This window comes from Gymnoscopelus braueri, assembly GCF_963280865.1.
Source record: "Gymnoscopelus braueri genome assembly, chromosome: 4".
In the NCBI taxonomy this organism is placed as follows: domain Eukaryota; kingdom Metazoa; phylum Chordata; class Actinopteri; order Myctophiformes; family Myctophidae; genus Gymnoscopelus; species Gymnoscopelus braueri.
Window position 1 is genome coordinate 22276282 of NC_137605.1, and position 15264 is coordinate 22291545.

A 15264-nucleotide genomic window follows, 5' to 3' on the forward strand; every position below is an offset into this window, starting at 1 on the left:
ATTTGTTATTCTAATTAAGTGATGTGAGTGATGAGTCACATTGACATGTGATCTCGTAGTCAGTGAAAGAATCCAGTTGGTTGGACCGGCTGACAGAAAATGTGTGCACAATGTGTTATTGTAGCATCTCGTGGACCGAGTGGCGTATCGAGTGTTACACTGAAATGTGTTAACTAGAGATTTGTGCAACAGTAGGGGTCGTTGTTTTGCAATTTCGATGAAGACCTAAATGATAGACTCATCTCATGTTTAGCCTTCAAATCCAGTTGCGCTGATCAGAGCAATAGTACCGAGTTATGGCCATTTGAAATGTTACTGCTGTAACACTGCTGTACGCTGTAGTGTCCCATGTCCCATCCATAGAGTTAAAAGGGTCCCATCCCATATGTGTGCAATTTAGTTTTTTCGTTTTTGGTGTGAATGTGTAGGGGGAAATCATACAATTAAAACATAAGATTTTGTAACCTGTCATTATTTGACCACCTGGCTGTGAGCAGAGCCCGAGAGTGACCGCCAGACAGCGACACGTGGAGTCACACAATTCGATAGGTCACCGCTTTCAGCGAACCGCCTCGGACCGTTTGAGTTGCGTGGCACTGAGAAAACGCTACTCATCATCCCAGTTGGTCCTGACTCACTGGACAATCCTCTGCTTGTTGTGGTGGTCATCTTCAACCCTGTGACCCGGGCTTCCTCTGCGTGTGGTTTTAGTTTATTCAAAGGTTTCATGGGTGTGCGCAACAAAGAGAGGAAGCTTCTTCGAGGTGTGATTTATTTTGTGTGTGAAAGACAGTCGACACAACCGACCTGGCTGACTGCTACAAATGAAGAAGTAGTGGAAACTGAAAGACCACAAGTGGACAGTGGACTTTCTTCTTCCCACGAAGCCCATTGGAGGAAAGTTGGTTTAGTTTTCCATCTCTATAAATAGTGTCAGCAGCAGGCAGCGATCACACGCTCTGGTTCTTTCAATGGTAGAAGTAAGGACGACATGACTAACATCATGAACGCTGTAAGTGACTTGTCTTCTTCATTCCAGTACTGTCTGTAGATAACATAACAGTCCTTCCATGAGACTTTTAATCAACTCTATTGTTGTTGTTGCTCTGTGTGTGTGTGTGTGTGTGTGTGTGTGTGTGTGTGTGTGTGTGTGTGTGTGTGTGTGTGTGTGTGTGTGTGTGTGTGTGTGTGTGTGTGTGTGTGTGTGTGTGTGTACACACGCGTTCGCGCGCTATCGTTGCCTATGATGCTTGTCATTGCCGTACGAGTCTTCATCGTGTCTCCTACCGTTTCTGGTATTAGTATTAGTATAAAATTGTTGTTGTTGTTGTTGTTGTTGTTGTTATTGTTATTATTAGTTATTGAATGAATCAGCACCAATGGAGCAAGTTATGCAAAGTTGTTGTGGTAGAGAAGACCCATGAAATGACACTTACATTGGCTGCAGTCAGGTGACAGCTAGGCCTGTCACAATTATTACATAATCGCCTAATCGCAATTATTTGAGATAATTGTAATACTTTTTTGCATAATCGTCATAATCGTTCCCATGTTAAAAAAAACTTCATGTATTTTCCAAACATTTAAAAAAAATAGTGGAATTATTAATGTTTTTCCTAAGTATAAAGTTATTAAAACATACGTTATTTGTCATATCTGCCCTGTGCAACCTTAAGCCTAAAAGGCCAAATGTAGTTGTAATTTATAATGTTCTAATGTTCAACAACAGAAACACAATTCAATCATTAATCGCAATTATTTGAGTGACAATTAATCGTCAATTAAAATGTCATATTCGTGACAGCCAGTGTAAGTGTCATGTCATGGGTCTTCCAACATCTGTTAATAAATGAACTGTAGGCCCGGGACCTCTACTCCAGAATTGCTTCATCTGTTGACATCATCACCATGTGAGATAATGTGGGGGTTTCTCTCTGTGAGCTGGTCATTGAGAGTAGAGATTCTCAAGGCAGCATAGTTCAACAGAGCTCAACAGCTCAGTTTTAGAACTGAAAGCACCACCCAGCAGAGCAGACAGGATCTTAGCTTTATGAGCTGCTAGTATTTATAGCCATAGAGAGAAATCATCCGAAGCACCATATATCATTTTTAATTTTAGACTTATAACTTTTCTACAGACCCAGATGGAGCTGGACCGTCATGGGATATTTGACAACAACGGCACTTATGATTATGACAACGACTACATTTATGTGGATGACCGCAAGTCAGAGGGAAAGTATCGCTTCGAGGCCATTTTCATTCCGGTTCTGTACTCTCTGGCTATGATAATTGGTCTGCTGGGGAACGGGCTGCTGTCGGTGGTATTGTTTCAGAAGAGACGGGCCTGGAGTGTGACAGACACCTTTATCCTCCACCTGGGTATAGCTGATAGCCTGCTGCTGGTGACACTGCTCTTCTGGGCAGATCAGGCCACCAAGAGTCAGGGATGGAGCTTTGGGACCCCCCTGTGTAAGATCAGCGGAGCCATGTTCACGGTAATGACTCAGCCTAATTAATACCACATACTGAAACGATAGACTGTCTTGTTAAATCTTTCTGTTTACAACTCATACAGGTGGTATAATGCAGTGGTTCTCAACCTGTGGGCCGGGACCCTCTGGGCTCTGGCTGTCCCCACATGGTTTTGGGGGGGTCCCCAGATGACAGTGAAGTGACAATTTAAGGACTTTTTAGACCTTTTTCATATCTAAAAGAAAGAAAAGAAAAGACCATTAATGCATCAAAAATAATCAACAAACTACTATAAAAACTGGTCAAACATTGGCCAAATTGTCAAATAATATAAGAAAGAGGCAAAGATTGTGAAAATAGACACTACAAGCTCCTGAAAAGGTTGAGAACCACTGGTATAATGAATATGAAATTGTCATGCAGTGAGAGAGGTGTTGCCTCTCCTCCACTTATGCAAACTCACAGGAGCCACATTTATTTTAGAGATACTGGATGGTGAATTGAGCATGCTGGAGCATGCAGGGAGTTGGAAATAGCTGTGTGTTACTTTCAGTTTAGCGTCAAGGGAGGAAAGGTTTTCTAGAAAGGAATGTGCTGGGGGCGGTAAGCTATCACTTCTTGTCAAATCAAGACACATTCATATACTTACATTTATTTGTTTACTATTAAAAGATGCCTTTGCAAAAACGTGGAGAACATGAGAGAACAGAGGATGGGCAGGAATGCACAGATACCACAATTACCTCAAGCCTAAATAGATGATGAGAAGCACTGTCTTTGGTAACACTGCATAATAACTTGTCTAACTCACACTTTCTCTTTTCATTTTGATTTCACTTTCTCTCTCTCATCTATTACTTAACCGTAACCCCCCAAACTTCCCCACTTTTTGTTTTTAGTATACTTTTTCTTAGCTTGTATTATGTACAATTTTAGTTTGTTTAATATTGTTAGCGCAGTCTTTGGAGCATGTCTCACCAACCTTTCACTGCACATACTTTGTATGAGTGAGTGACAAATAAAACCTCTTGGATCTTCCAGATCAACTTCTACTGTGGGATCTTCCTGCTGGTCTGTATCAGTGTGGAACGCTACCTGTCCATCGTCCAAGCTGCCCAGATGTTCCCCCGCAGGAAGGCCTGGTTGGTTCATTCCATCTGCCTGTCAGTCTGGCTCATCTCCCTACTCCTCAGCATCCCTGACTGGGTCTTCACGCAGGCCGTGAAATATGAGGAACAAGACAAGATGGAGTGCATTCACAACTACCTACTCTTCTCTCAGCCAACGACTAAATGGCGTCTGGGCTCCCGTCTGCTCTACCACATCGTGGGCTTCCTGCTGCCATCAGTTGTACTGATCTTCTGCTACGCCAGCATTCTTCTGCACCTGAAGCGACGCTCCCAGGGCCTCCAGAAGCAGAGGGCTGTCAGGGTCATCCTTGCCCTGGTGGTGGTCTTCTTTCTTTGCTGGACGCCTTACAACATCACCCTCATGGTGGATACAATCTTTAACACACCAAACATGCCACAAGAACATGCGACTGCTACTGCCGGTTTTCAGAAGACAAGGAGCTGCTTGGAGACCGGTCTGATGGTCACATATGCTCTGGCCTGCATCCACAGCTGCCTTAACCCCCTGCTCTATTTCGGCTTGTGCAGGAACTTCAGGGAACGCGCAATTGAGATGCTGAGGTGTGCAACAGGGCAGGAGGTTGACCCCAGCCTGTCTCTGTGGGAGCTAGGTCTGGGTGAGAAACTGCTGCCTGGCCAGGCTCCAGAGAAGGTTGTATTAAATGAGATAAACACTCAACAACAGGCACAGTCAACCCAGAGTTGATGACTCAAGGGAGGGGGGGGGACGGTTTCTCGCAAGTGGCCTGTCTGCCACTCTGTCTGTCCCAAAGAGAGAAGTTAATGTGTGGGTCATGAGTTTAAAGGGTCCACTCATTGTGTCATGATGAAACATGGGAAATGGGAAGAAAAATCACAGCCTTATTTTTTTAAGGGGTTTCCCCCGCATTGTACCTTAAAGACCCTAGATCATTAAAATCAATGTTTCTGTTTTTTTTTATCACTTATTTATTGCACTTTACTTGACATAGGCCATTATGCAGTATCTGCCACCAAAATGTTTTACTTTATTTTATTTTAGGTAGCAGGCATGGTATTTAAAAAAAAAACTCTGGGAGAAATGTCAATTAATTTGACGAAGTAAATTCAGGGCATACCTTTTCATTTGGGGTCCAGTCGCCCCCAATTCATATAAAATATGACTGCGAGGATGTGTTTAGGGTATATGGTCTTTAAAGGGGAAAGTTTTATTGCCAAGTCATGATGAGCTATGCTAATTGCATCACAGCAGCCATATTTACATGGTGAGAAAAATACACTAAAAGAGTGGGGACAAAATTGTATTTATAATTATTATTATTGTAAGTATTTGTGTAATGTTACTTTTACTTCTTCACAGGTGTTACAAATGATACTAATTTAGGTTGCCATCTATTTAGGCCAAAAGGAGTGAGGGTGGTGCTATTGGGCATGTTGGCTCACTGGAATGATTCTGCTACACTAAATGGTACAGACTCTGAGCCATAATTAGCATCACCTGTGAAGAAAGTAACATTACACAACTATATATCAATATGACTCAAAAGGTCAATTGCAATTTTCACCTTGACACAGCTGTAACAGTTAAATCTCTACCATGTATTAATTTATCCCATTGTAAATATATTTGTGGATGACATGCATCATTGTGTTTGCAAATGACATATTATTATTATATTTTATATACTGCCCATGTGCTGAGAAATCATTTAATGAATTATTGAATGAACTCATCCACTGTAAGGCAAAGAAGGACTGTTGGATAAGTGTCAGTTGGTATATCATGTTCATTGTTTATCATAAAACGTCTTTACATTTGGAACGGTCAGGAATATAAGCTGTTACTGTTGTCAGTGAGTGTTACTGTGAGAGTCATTATACAGTCTTGGTGTTCACAAATGTGTTAGTGATAATGGCTGGATATCTTTCACTTTTCATTAATCATGTTGTCATAGCTTCACTTTCCTGGATGTTGGAGCTTTAGGAAACACTGGGGAAATCCCATTTCCCATTACTGTAGTTGGCAGGGAATGACAGCAAAACAGAGGGAGGTTTTAGTTTTTTTTGGTCTGACTTTGTTGTCTCAACATCGTGCTTGTCCCATGGCAAGCGGGATGACACAAACGGCAAAAACAGGGTATGATGCCACCAGTCAGGTGACTTTCTTCGTATTTGTGCAGTGCCCTTTTAAAAGCTGTGTGTGTGTGTGTGTGTGTGTGTGTGTGTGTGTGTGTGTGTGTGTGTGTGTGTGTGTGTGTGTGTGTGTGTGTGTGTGTGTGTGTGTGTGTGTGTGTGTGTGTGTGTGTGTGTGTGTGTCTGGTGTCTAAACAGTGAACACTCCTCTGTTGTGTAGACAGAGAAAGAAAACTGTGTGTGCTTTGTGCACCAGGCCCTGCGGTGGGAGATGCAGACAGTAGAGTGCAGAAGAAAAGGAGAAGGGGGCGGAGGTGAAGAAATGACAAAGGGAAAGACGTAGATAATTGCGAAACAAAATTTGAAGATCACATGGTGCACTTGCCACTAATCGCTTTGTTTTCATTCACATGTCGCCATGCAGGTTGTGACATGACATGACAGGAAAAACCTTGTTTTCTTTTTTTCTTTTTTACTTTTGGTTCATGTGAATGGGAGTAAATGTCATATAAACATGTAGTTTTAGTATACATGTTTTTGCACTGTCAAAATGTAGCTATTTTTCAGCACCCAAAGGAGACCAACACTTACCTACTTTACAGATCTAAGAGTGCGTTGTTTCCTTCCTCTTTGATGATAGCCACTTTCAGTTTCCTGTTGCTACGTTTCTTAGTATGATTAGTATTAAGTCAATGGTTACTTTTAGCTGTGAGAGTTGAAATACAGATACAGGCTGTTACGCAGGCTTGGTATTTAAATGCATCAAGTCAGTGTTGCCAGTGGAGAGGCAAATGTTGTATGTGAATAAGATTGCCACAAATCTCATTTGTTAAACAAATTGTCAAAGGACAAGGTAGACCCTTCTTGTATAGCAGACTTGTGTTGAGAGGTGTTGATAAGGTATCAGTGGTTGTGCTCAAGTTCACTTTGACAGGTCAAACATAACTAGAAGGCCAGCCTGACTTGTTCAGATGCTCAGTGCAGTGGTTCTCAAACGTTTTCATGTCAAGGACCCCCAAAATGTATTTGGCCGCGTACCCCCATCTGAAAATGTTTTGTGCCAGGGACCCCCTGAAGAGAAGATTTGTGTTTAAAAAGTTTCAAAATTGTTCCAATACTTTCAAGATTGTTGTTGTTCAGAAATAGCAGATGCACAAGCTTACAGCGTGGCACGAAGTGACCTGCTGTGAGCTTGTATATCTGCTATGTTCTAATAGCCATTGATAAAATATGGATAAAGTGTGATGCTGTATGTATTAAGAAATGTTGCCCCGGACCCCACTTTGAGAACCACTGGCTCAGTGTTCATGTAGCATGATTGTGAGAAATGCAACTAACTTATGTTTACTTGCATCTTGGGGAAGAAAATGCAATGTGCAAAAAAAGACTGAAAAAATGTGTGGTATAGTGTCATCACTGTGGTATAATTAAAAACAACATCAATAATTCAAACATCAGTAGAGTCACAAAGTGTTATGAGTACATAATTCAGTTCATGCAGGAAGAGATGTTTGTGTTTGAAAATATCAGGTAAATAATTAAATAATATAATCCCATTATGTGATGAAAGATAGATGTACTGTAGATAGTGGTTTATTGTGATCATGTACAGATAAATTACCATTATTAGCACTATACCTCGATTCTGGTATTGTATGACTATCGCTATGTTGCCTAGGCCCTAAAAAACATGTGTTTGAGGCATTGCCAGATTTCTTTCTTTTTATTTCCTGCCAAGAAGATAGAGTTCCACTGAAACCACTGTAGGCGTGTGCATATTTTTAAGTGGGGCTGATTTGTGCTCACTATCTGAGCTATTCTATAGTTAGATGGTTTCAGTTCAGACTCCAGGTAATGCATTCCTTTAAATACAACAATGAGAAGAAAGTGTGGATCTTAGCACCCGGAATTGTGGTTATTTTCCACTCCTGGTGTTTGTATCCTTACGCTGAACTGCAATGGCAAATTATTTGTGTGCAAGTAAATATATTATTTATTGAATAGCAGAAACAACCCTGAGAATAAAAACACGTTTCATAAATACATTGAATGGTCCCTTTGATATTCCATCAGGACAATGAGCCACACCTGCTCTTAACCGTCCGAACCCTAGCATTCCTATTCTGGACATCTCACAAGAGGCTAACAATGGCCGAAAATAGCTTATCTACAAGGTCACTATGCGTCACTACATGTTGAGCTTGTAGATCAGCTTTTTTCAGAGAAGAGATTTGATGCAGAGGGGAAAATAAGGAGGGAAGCGAGTATAGACCCATGGGGGACCCCGATCAGCGAAATATGTATAGGGTTTAAAGAGTGGTTCACCAAAAATAAATAAAAAATCTATCAATTACACACCCCATGAAGCCTTGAATTCATGGATATTTTTTAGTTTTTGTTGCATTCCGAAGCCAATAATTTCATGACCGGCGGAGTCTTCTATTGACCGATGAACCGGTCATCAAATTATTGGTTTAGGAATCCGACAAAGAAATCTCCATTAATTCAAGGCATCATGGGGTGTGTAATTGATAGAAAATAGTAGTTCATCCACATTCTTTTTGGGTGAACTACTCCTTAAGTGGGAATGAGCTGTTTTAGAATCTCAATCTGTTATTGAGCACAGTGGTCTGCTATCAAGAAATAAAAGACCATAGAATGTCATGACTGACGAACAGAATCAAGCATTCAACCAAGCCGTGTAATAAATAGACCAGTGGTTCTCAACTCTGATCCGTTTTGATGATAGAGCACGCTACTACTGATGAGCATACTAGTCACATCCGGTTGGGGAAAACCTTTGAACTGGAAACACAATTAACTACCTAGAAGTGATGGAAAAAGTTCTCAAATGTTTTACTTAACTCATATAGTGCCAATGACGTCTTTTGACGGCCGTTTTCAGTGTGCCATTAGTGCCAATGACGTCTTTTGACGTCTCCTAATTTTTTTTTTTTTTTTTCAAAATAAAATTCTTATTTTTTTTAATTTTTTTTTTTATTTTTTTTTATTTTGAATCTCAAAGGAACTAGGAGAAAACGATTTTCAAAAAGTTAATTCTCCATCCACTTCAATGTTAAAATGTAAACGGAAAAAAATTCTCCGTTTGACCCAAAATGCCTTTGGCATATGGATCAACTAGCTTGAAATAAGCCTGGCAGTGAATGAGTTGTTAAGTACAAGTAGTAATACTGCAATGTAGAAATACTCTGTTACAAGTAAAAGTCCAGAATTCAAACTTTACTTGAGTAAAATTACAAAAGTATTGGCAATAAATATACTTAAAGTACCAAATGTAAAAATTCTCATTATGCAGAATGTCAAATTTCACAAGTTTTAAAGTAATAAAATGCATACAAATCTTTTGAAAATAGCAGATCTACAAGCTCACAATGCATCGGGACGTATTGTGAGCTTGTTGATTGGCTATTTTCAAATTGCCGGAATGTATAGGGCTGAAGTGGTTGCTGTATGTTTTGTGATAATAATAAAAACCTACAAAGTAACTACTAACTTCAAATAATTGTAGTGGAGTAAAAGTACAATATTTTCCTTTGAGATGTAGCGGAGTAGAAGTAAAAGTACTGAAAATTGGAAATACTCCAGTAAAGTAAAAAATACCTCAAAATTGTACTTCGTTACTTTACACCACTGCTACCTAGTAGATCCCTTGAGTTGAGAATCACTGTGCATAGAACATCCCAACATCTCTTGTTTGATTTTCACAACCTTCCTAACCCTGTAACAATCTGGGGTTATATTAGACTAGAGGCTACTCACACAGAGGCCCGCCTGCCCACCATTCAGCCAGTCCTCCCTTAATTTTAAGGATGCTTTCAATGTTTTGTGTAAAGCAAGAATAGCTTTTAAGTTGATCGTCAAATAAACTTCTGATCATGTTAGATCAAAGGAAACGAAAGAAAAAAACAAAGCATTTTATAGAACCATTTGATCTTTTATGTTCCGATAGTTCTGATAAATGACTGATAAAATAAACTCTCCTCAAGCCATAAAGTCAGGTAAAAACTCTTTGATATCAAAGCCAGGGGACTGATTAAATATAGCCTATAAGATATATATGGCTCTTGCATAATTTCCAATCGTACTTAATTTCAAAGAAAATGAAAGCTGATGAAATGAAAGAACTGAGATAATGCCCTGCGTTAAATGGAACATAAGATAATACAAACAGTGTGTGTGTGTGTGTGTGTGTGTGTGTGTGTGTGTGTGTGTGTGTGTGTGTGTGTGTGTGTGTGTGTGTGTGTGTGTGTGTGTGTGTGTGTGTGTTAATATCAATATTGTTTTGTTCAGTCCCTGGTTGAGTGTGAGTGTGAGTGGTGACTAAAATCTCCTCTTAGTCAACACCTGGTACAGGGTTTATTAATTGTTTTCTGTCAGCTTAGCCTTGGATCAAGACTATCATGTATTTGATTGAGTCTGACTTTTGCTTTCGTCATAGATACGAAAGCAAAAGTCAGACTTGATAAAACACATCTATGATAGTTTTGATCCAAAGGCTACCGTCAGCCAAGAATTGTTCAATGAAAAAATACACATTGTCACTGATTCTTATTTGTCACAGAAACTGAGATGTCATTGTTTATTACATGCAACGTAAACTGATAAACCTTTATGATAAGACAGCGTTTCTGAGTCGTCTGGTAGGTCGTCTGGTAGTACAGAACTGGGATGCAACCTCAAAATGCATGGTCTCATTACTTCTCACACCATCCCAAGGTCACCACAACATGTTAACATGTCACTGGGGTAATTAGGAAAAGCTTTGTTCTCCCCATAATCTTCATTCGGCAAATTAGTTTTCATCCACTTCAATCTTTCCAGCACTGGCAAAAGAAAACAAAGCTGCATATACAATTTCTGGCATTGTTGGCTCACTATTAACAAAGATAGCCTGGCCCTTTGACCTCTAACCCTACCGTAAAGGAATATGATACAAAAGAAGATTCTCCTTGTATAGCCATCACAGGGTGAGTAATTGATAGAAAACAAGAACGAAATGACAAAAGTCATATTCTACCAGGTGCTCTGTATGTGTGTGTGTGTGTGTGTGTGTGTGTGTGTGTGTGTGTGTGTGTGTGTGTGTGTGTGTGTGTGTGTGTGTGTGTGTGTGTGTGTGTGTGTGTGTGTGTGTGTGTGTGTGTGTGTGTGTGTGTGTGTGTGTGATTGTTTTCATAGACCTGATTACTTGTTTTTCGGATTGCTTGTTTCTCGCCAAACCTGGCAACATTGAATACGCAAAGCTAAACGCTAATAATGTTTTTTATATAAGTGGTGGCAACATTTTTAGACACCACACGGGTCTTCCCAACAATAGCGAAGATTGAAGTCAGTGTGAACATGGCCAAATAATAACTTAATAGCCAAACTAGGCAGCAGTACAACTTGCACTGTGTGCAACTGTTGCAGTGTGAATTAACCTCGCGTCACCAGTCTTTCAGTGTGAATGAGGGGAGCGGAGGGCGGTTACTGCGGAGGACGGGCCGTCTCCCCATTGGCTTAAAGACCGGGCCGAAGGGGAAGTGTCCCCATTGGCTTAAAGGAGTGAAGGACAGCCAGGACAGCCAATGATGATGATTAGTCTGACTGTTTGTAGCAGGTTTGTAGACTCAGGCGCTCTTCGAGCACCTGGTAAAAAGATTTGGAGGGTGAATTGTCCTTCAGCCACATGGTGGCACTGTATGCTCACTGTTGACAAGATACCCTAGCCCATGAGGGCAAAAAGGAAAATGTAAAGCTACATTTAACCCTAAAGTAGACGTCATTGGTGATGTTTTGTAGAAGGAGCTTTGTTTTCCTTAACCCTTTCCATAACACACACACACACACACACACACACACACACACACACACACACACACACACACACACACCCACACCCACCCACACCCACACCCACACCCACATCCACACACACACACACGCACACGCACACGCACACGCACACACACATAATACAATTGAAACCAGACTTCATAAACACTGACAACTGTCTAGGGATGTTTCGGCTGCTGTGCATTATTTAAAATATTATATAATGGGGAGATTGGATGTATATTTGCATAATAGTTCTAAGCACAGCAATGCATAAACCAAAGGCAAAATGCCCCAGGGCCAAAAAAAGAAGGCCTAGATCTAGGCCTGGGGTACAATCGGCTGCACTGATTAACTAATAATTCTTTGTCAGGCAAAATAACTATAATTATACCCAAACTAGTTTTAGCCATTGATTGTATAGTGGAGTGGACCACTAAATCTGTTCCAATAACAAAGAAATGCAAAGACCGCCACAATTAAATTAAGGAAGTGAAGAATGTGTTTCTTGAGAAGAGAAACCACAGTGCATGCAACACCTCAAAATGTACAGGGTTTTGGTGCACGGCCCAAAAATACTGTAAACAAAAAGAGGAACAAGCGAGCAGTAATATTCTTTCGGTTCTGTTTGCCTCACCGAGCTCGGTGAGGTAGACACAACCGAGATAGGAAATGAGTGCTGGCCTGTTTCCCTTTTCTTGAAAAGAGGCATACCTCCATTGGACCTCACACCTCTCAATATTCTCCAGGCAAATAGCATCAAGCACAAAGTTTGAAAGACTGAGGAGATTGAGGAAGACCCTGAACCAGAATGATTGTGGTTCACCTCACGTAAGACTACATTGATTGCTTGTAAATATACCATGGAATAAAATAAACACATTTAGAGATGGCAACCATCCGCAGTGTGACAAACTGGAGTCATCTATTTCCGCAATACAGGGTGGAGTCATCAGCATCACTGTCTGGGCTCACCTTGACCAAGTGCTGAAGAGCAGACGTATATCCAAATGCCACAAACATCCACTTAATCTCAGATAGGCCCAAATCTCAATATAGTAATAAAATCAGCTTTTACCTAACCCCAACTGTTAGTACAAGAATTTTTACGTGGAATGGATGTCCCAGGGAAAGGTGCTCCTGATGGAGTGGGAGTGGGTGGTGCCCAGAAAAAACTATAGCTGATAGAATTGTGTCCTATAGCATCATGATGAAACTCTCTCTGAGCAGCTTCATTTGTGAGGCTCTTCAAAATAACAGAGGAGGACATCAATACAAGTGTGAAATTAGTCAATATTAGGTTGACGCTATCAGTTCTGCTGGTATGAACAGATTTATCATTCCATCCATCAGATTTGAGGGATAAAAATTCTGGTTGGCCTACTACTTTGATGACATGAAAGCCATCATCCCAGAGCCACAACCTGCCACATCCTCAGCTTGAAACTTCTGTGTGTTGCCTGAGATCTGGGAAAAGTATAGAAACAAATGTGTGTAAAACACTGGAATTGGAAAGGGAATAGAGACGTTAACAGGAGATGTTATAGGGTGGTGATATGATGCTTACCACCAGCATACAACGGCCTACCTCCAAATCGATGTCATTACTGGAAAGGGCATTTACATAACCCACTGGAGTTCAAGGTTCAAGGTTGTCTTTTGTTGTTAGTTACATCTCGTGTACAGGTACATAAGAGTAAAGATTATTTTTGTTTGTTTCCTTCAGACAATGCTGAGGCAATAATAATAATTATCCTGCCTATACACAGCTACCGTTGGCAAGGTAATTAATACACAATTGTTTTGAAGTTTAGAAACAAAGGTAGGCCTACTGTACAGTATATGAGACAAAACCAATCAAGGGGGTACAAATAGCACCACAAAATCCTCCACATTATCCTAGGTGTCCTCACTGTTTGCCAGAGCTCATTCAAAAGGGAACATTCTCTTTTATTCCTTGCAAACATGAGCGTTTGCAAGAGAAAGAGAGAGAGAGAGGGCCAAAGGGAGAGAGGGACCAAGGGCAAGGCAGACATTTAAACTTTGTTATATACCGACAGAGGGCAGAAAAAGTGTGTTTGCTTACACCCTGCGTACGTATGTTCTAATCTAGAAACATGAATGGACATGGCTTTCAGGCAGGTTCATATCCAAGTATTTCAGAAATAAAGGTGGTTTATTTTGAGGTTCTTGGGGGTCGGTTGTTCCCAGTAATGCAGGAATTTAGTCCAATTAACCACTTAAGCCCTATTTTATACATCGTCGCACGACAGTGTCACGTTTCGAAGATAGCCGATCTACAAGCTCACAATGTATTGCATCGTGACGGCGCACGTTATGAGCCTGTAGATGGACTATGTTTGAAATGTTTGCCAATAATGACATGCCAACAATAGGTTGAAAGTGGTTAATACCCTATCTTGTCATAGGCAGAGAGCCGAGGCCCAGACATCACACCTGCTATCTCATCTTTGTTTTACAAAGATGTAACATTTTTGTAGTTGGTTGCGGTGGCATGTTCACTTTGTTTGATATTAGCTTATTTGCGTTTTGCATGCAAATTTTTCTCTCTGTGCAAATTCTAAATACTTGCTTAATTGTGTTTTGCATGCACATGTTTCTCTCTGTGCAAATTCTAAATACTTTCTTAATTGTGTTTTGCATGCACATGTTTCTCTCTGTGCAAATTCTACATACAGTACTTCCTTAATTGCGTTTTGCAAGCACATGTTTCTCTCTGTGCAAATTTTACATACAGTATATTATGCTCTTGTTAGAATTTAAACACCCCACTACTTACCACATCCCAGAGCACTTTGTTTCCTTCCTCTTTAATGATAACCATCAGTGTTTGTACTACTGCCGCCTCTACAGCTTCCTCTCACTAGCTGTCAGTATCAGATTAAAGGTTAGTTGTATCTGTCAGAGTTGCAATATAGCCTACAGATTTGACATTTGACAAATGTGTCATCCGTTGAGTGTAAATGTACATAATTCAGTTTGTGGGTTAGTGGGTAGCAGAGTGGCTCAGAACCTCTGCCTGAAGACCAGAAGCTTAATATCTATATTGAAAATGAAAGAGGTAGTTGGTGTGTTCTTTCTGGTATTACTGTATCACAAACAATGTATGTTGCCTAGGCCACAACATCATTATGTTTGTGGCATTGACAGATTTTATCTTGATTTGATGGAAGATATAGCCTAGTTCATACACTGAAACCACTGTAGTTTATTTTAAAGTGGGGTTGAGTTGTGTTTTAATTTACTGTGAGCCATTCTATAATCAGATGTTTTCAATTCAGAGGCCTGGAAATCCATTCCTTTAAATAGGACAATAAGAATAAAGTGTGGATCACAACACTTGGAATTACGTTTTCTCCTGGTTGGAGTTGTATCCTTTCACTGAACTGCACTGGCAAATTATTTGCATGCAAGTACATATTTTGTATAAGCCAGCAAAATATAATAACATGTTTCATGAATGCATTAATGGTACCTTTTGCATTCCATCAGGACAATGAGCCACTTAATGACACACTGTTTATTGTGTGTCTGTGTGTATCAGTTGATAGGCAAGGAATAATGACAATTATCCTGCATATTAATAATGAGAATCAGATTTTCTTACAGGTATAAAATACAAATGTATGCATAATGATAATAATACTACAGTATCAGCAGTAGTACATAAACTGTGTAAATAAACAGCAGCAGG

General features: G+C 40.2%; 1 protein-coding gene across 2 annotated transcripts; it reads left to right on the forward strand.

Moving 5' to 3' along the window:
• The first annotated feature begins 568 nt into the window (after positions 1 to 568).
• LOC308084823 (C-X-C chemokine receptor type 3-like) lies at positions 569 to 7731 on the forward strand. 2 transcript variants are annotated; one of them, XR_013933120.1, is made up of 4 exons: positions 569 to 1012; positions 2139 to 2498; positions 3517 to 6845; positions 6909 to 7731. XR_013933120.1 is itself a non-coding variant. In XM_080427746.1 (3 exons), the coding sequence occupies exons 1-3, from the start codon at positions 992 to 994 to the stop codon at positions 4309 to 4311; spliced, it is 1176 nt and encodes a 391-aa protein (XP_080283872.1). In that variant the 5' UTR covers positions 569 to 991; the 3' UTR covers positions 4312 to 7731. The 2 variants fall into 2 exon arrangements, 1 of the variants encoding a protein (XP_080283872.1); XM_080427746.1 differs by having other exon boundaries at positions 3517 to 7731.
• Positions 7732 to 15264: the final 7533 nt, after the last annotated feature.

Coding starts and splice junctions, on each gene's coding strand:
- LOC308084823 (XM_080427746.1), top strand. CDS start 992: ATGACTAACATCATGAACGCT. Junction 1,013..2,138: donor TGACTAACATCATGAACGCT/GTAAGTGACTTG, acceptor ACTTTTCTACAG/ACCCAGATGGAGCTGGACCG. Junction 2,499..3,516: donor TCAGCGGAGCCATGTTCACG/GTAATGACTCAG, acceptor TGGATCTTCCAG/ATCAACTTCTACTGTGGGAT.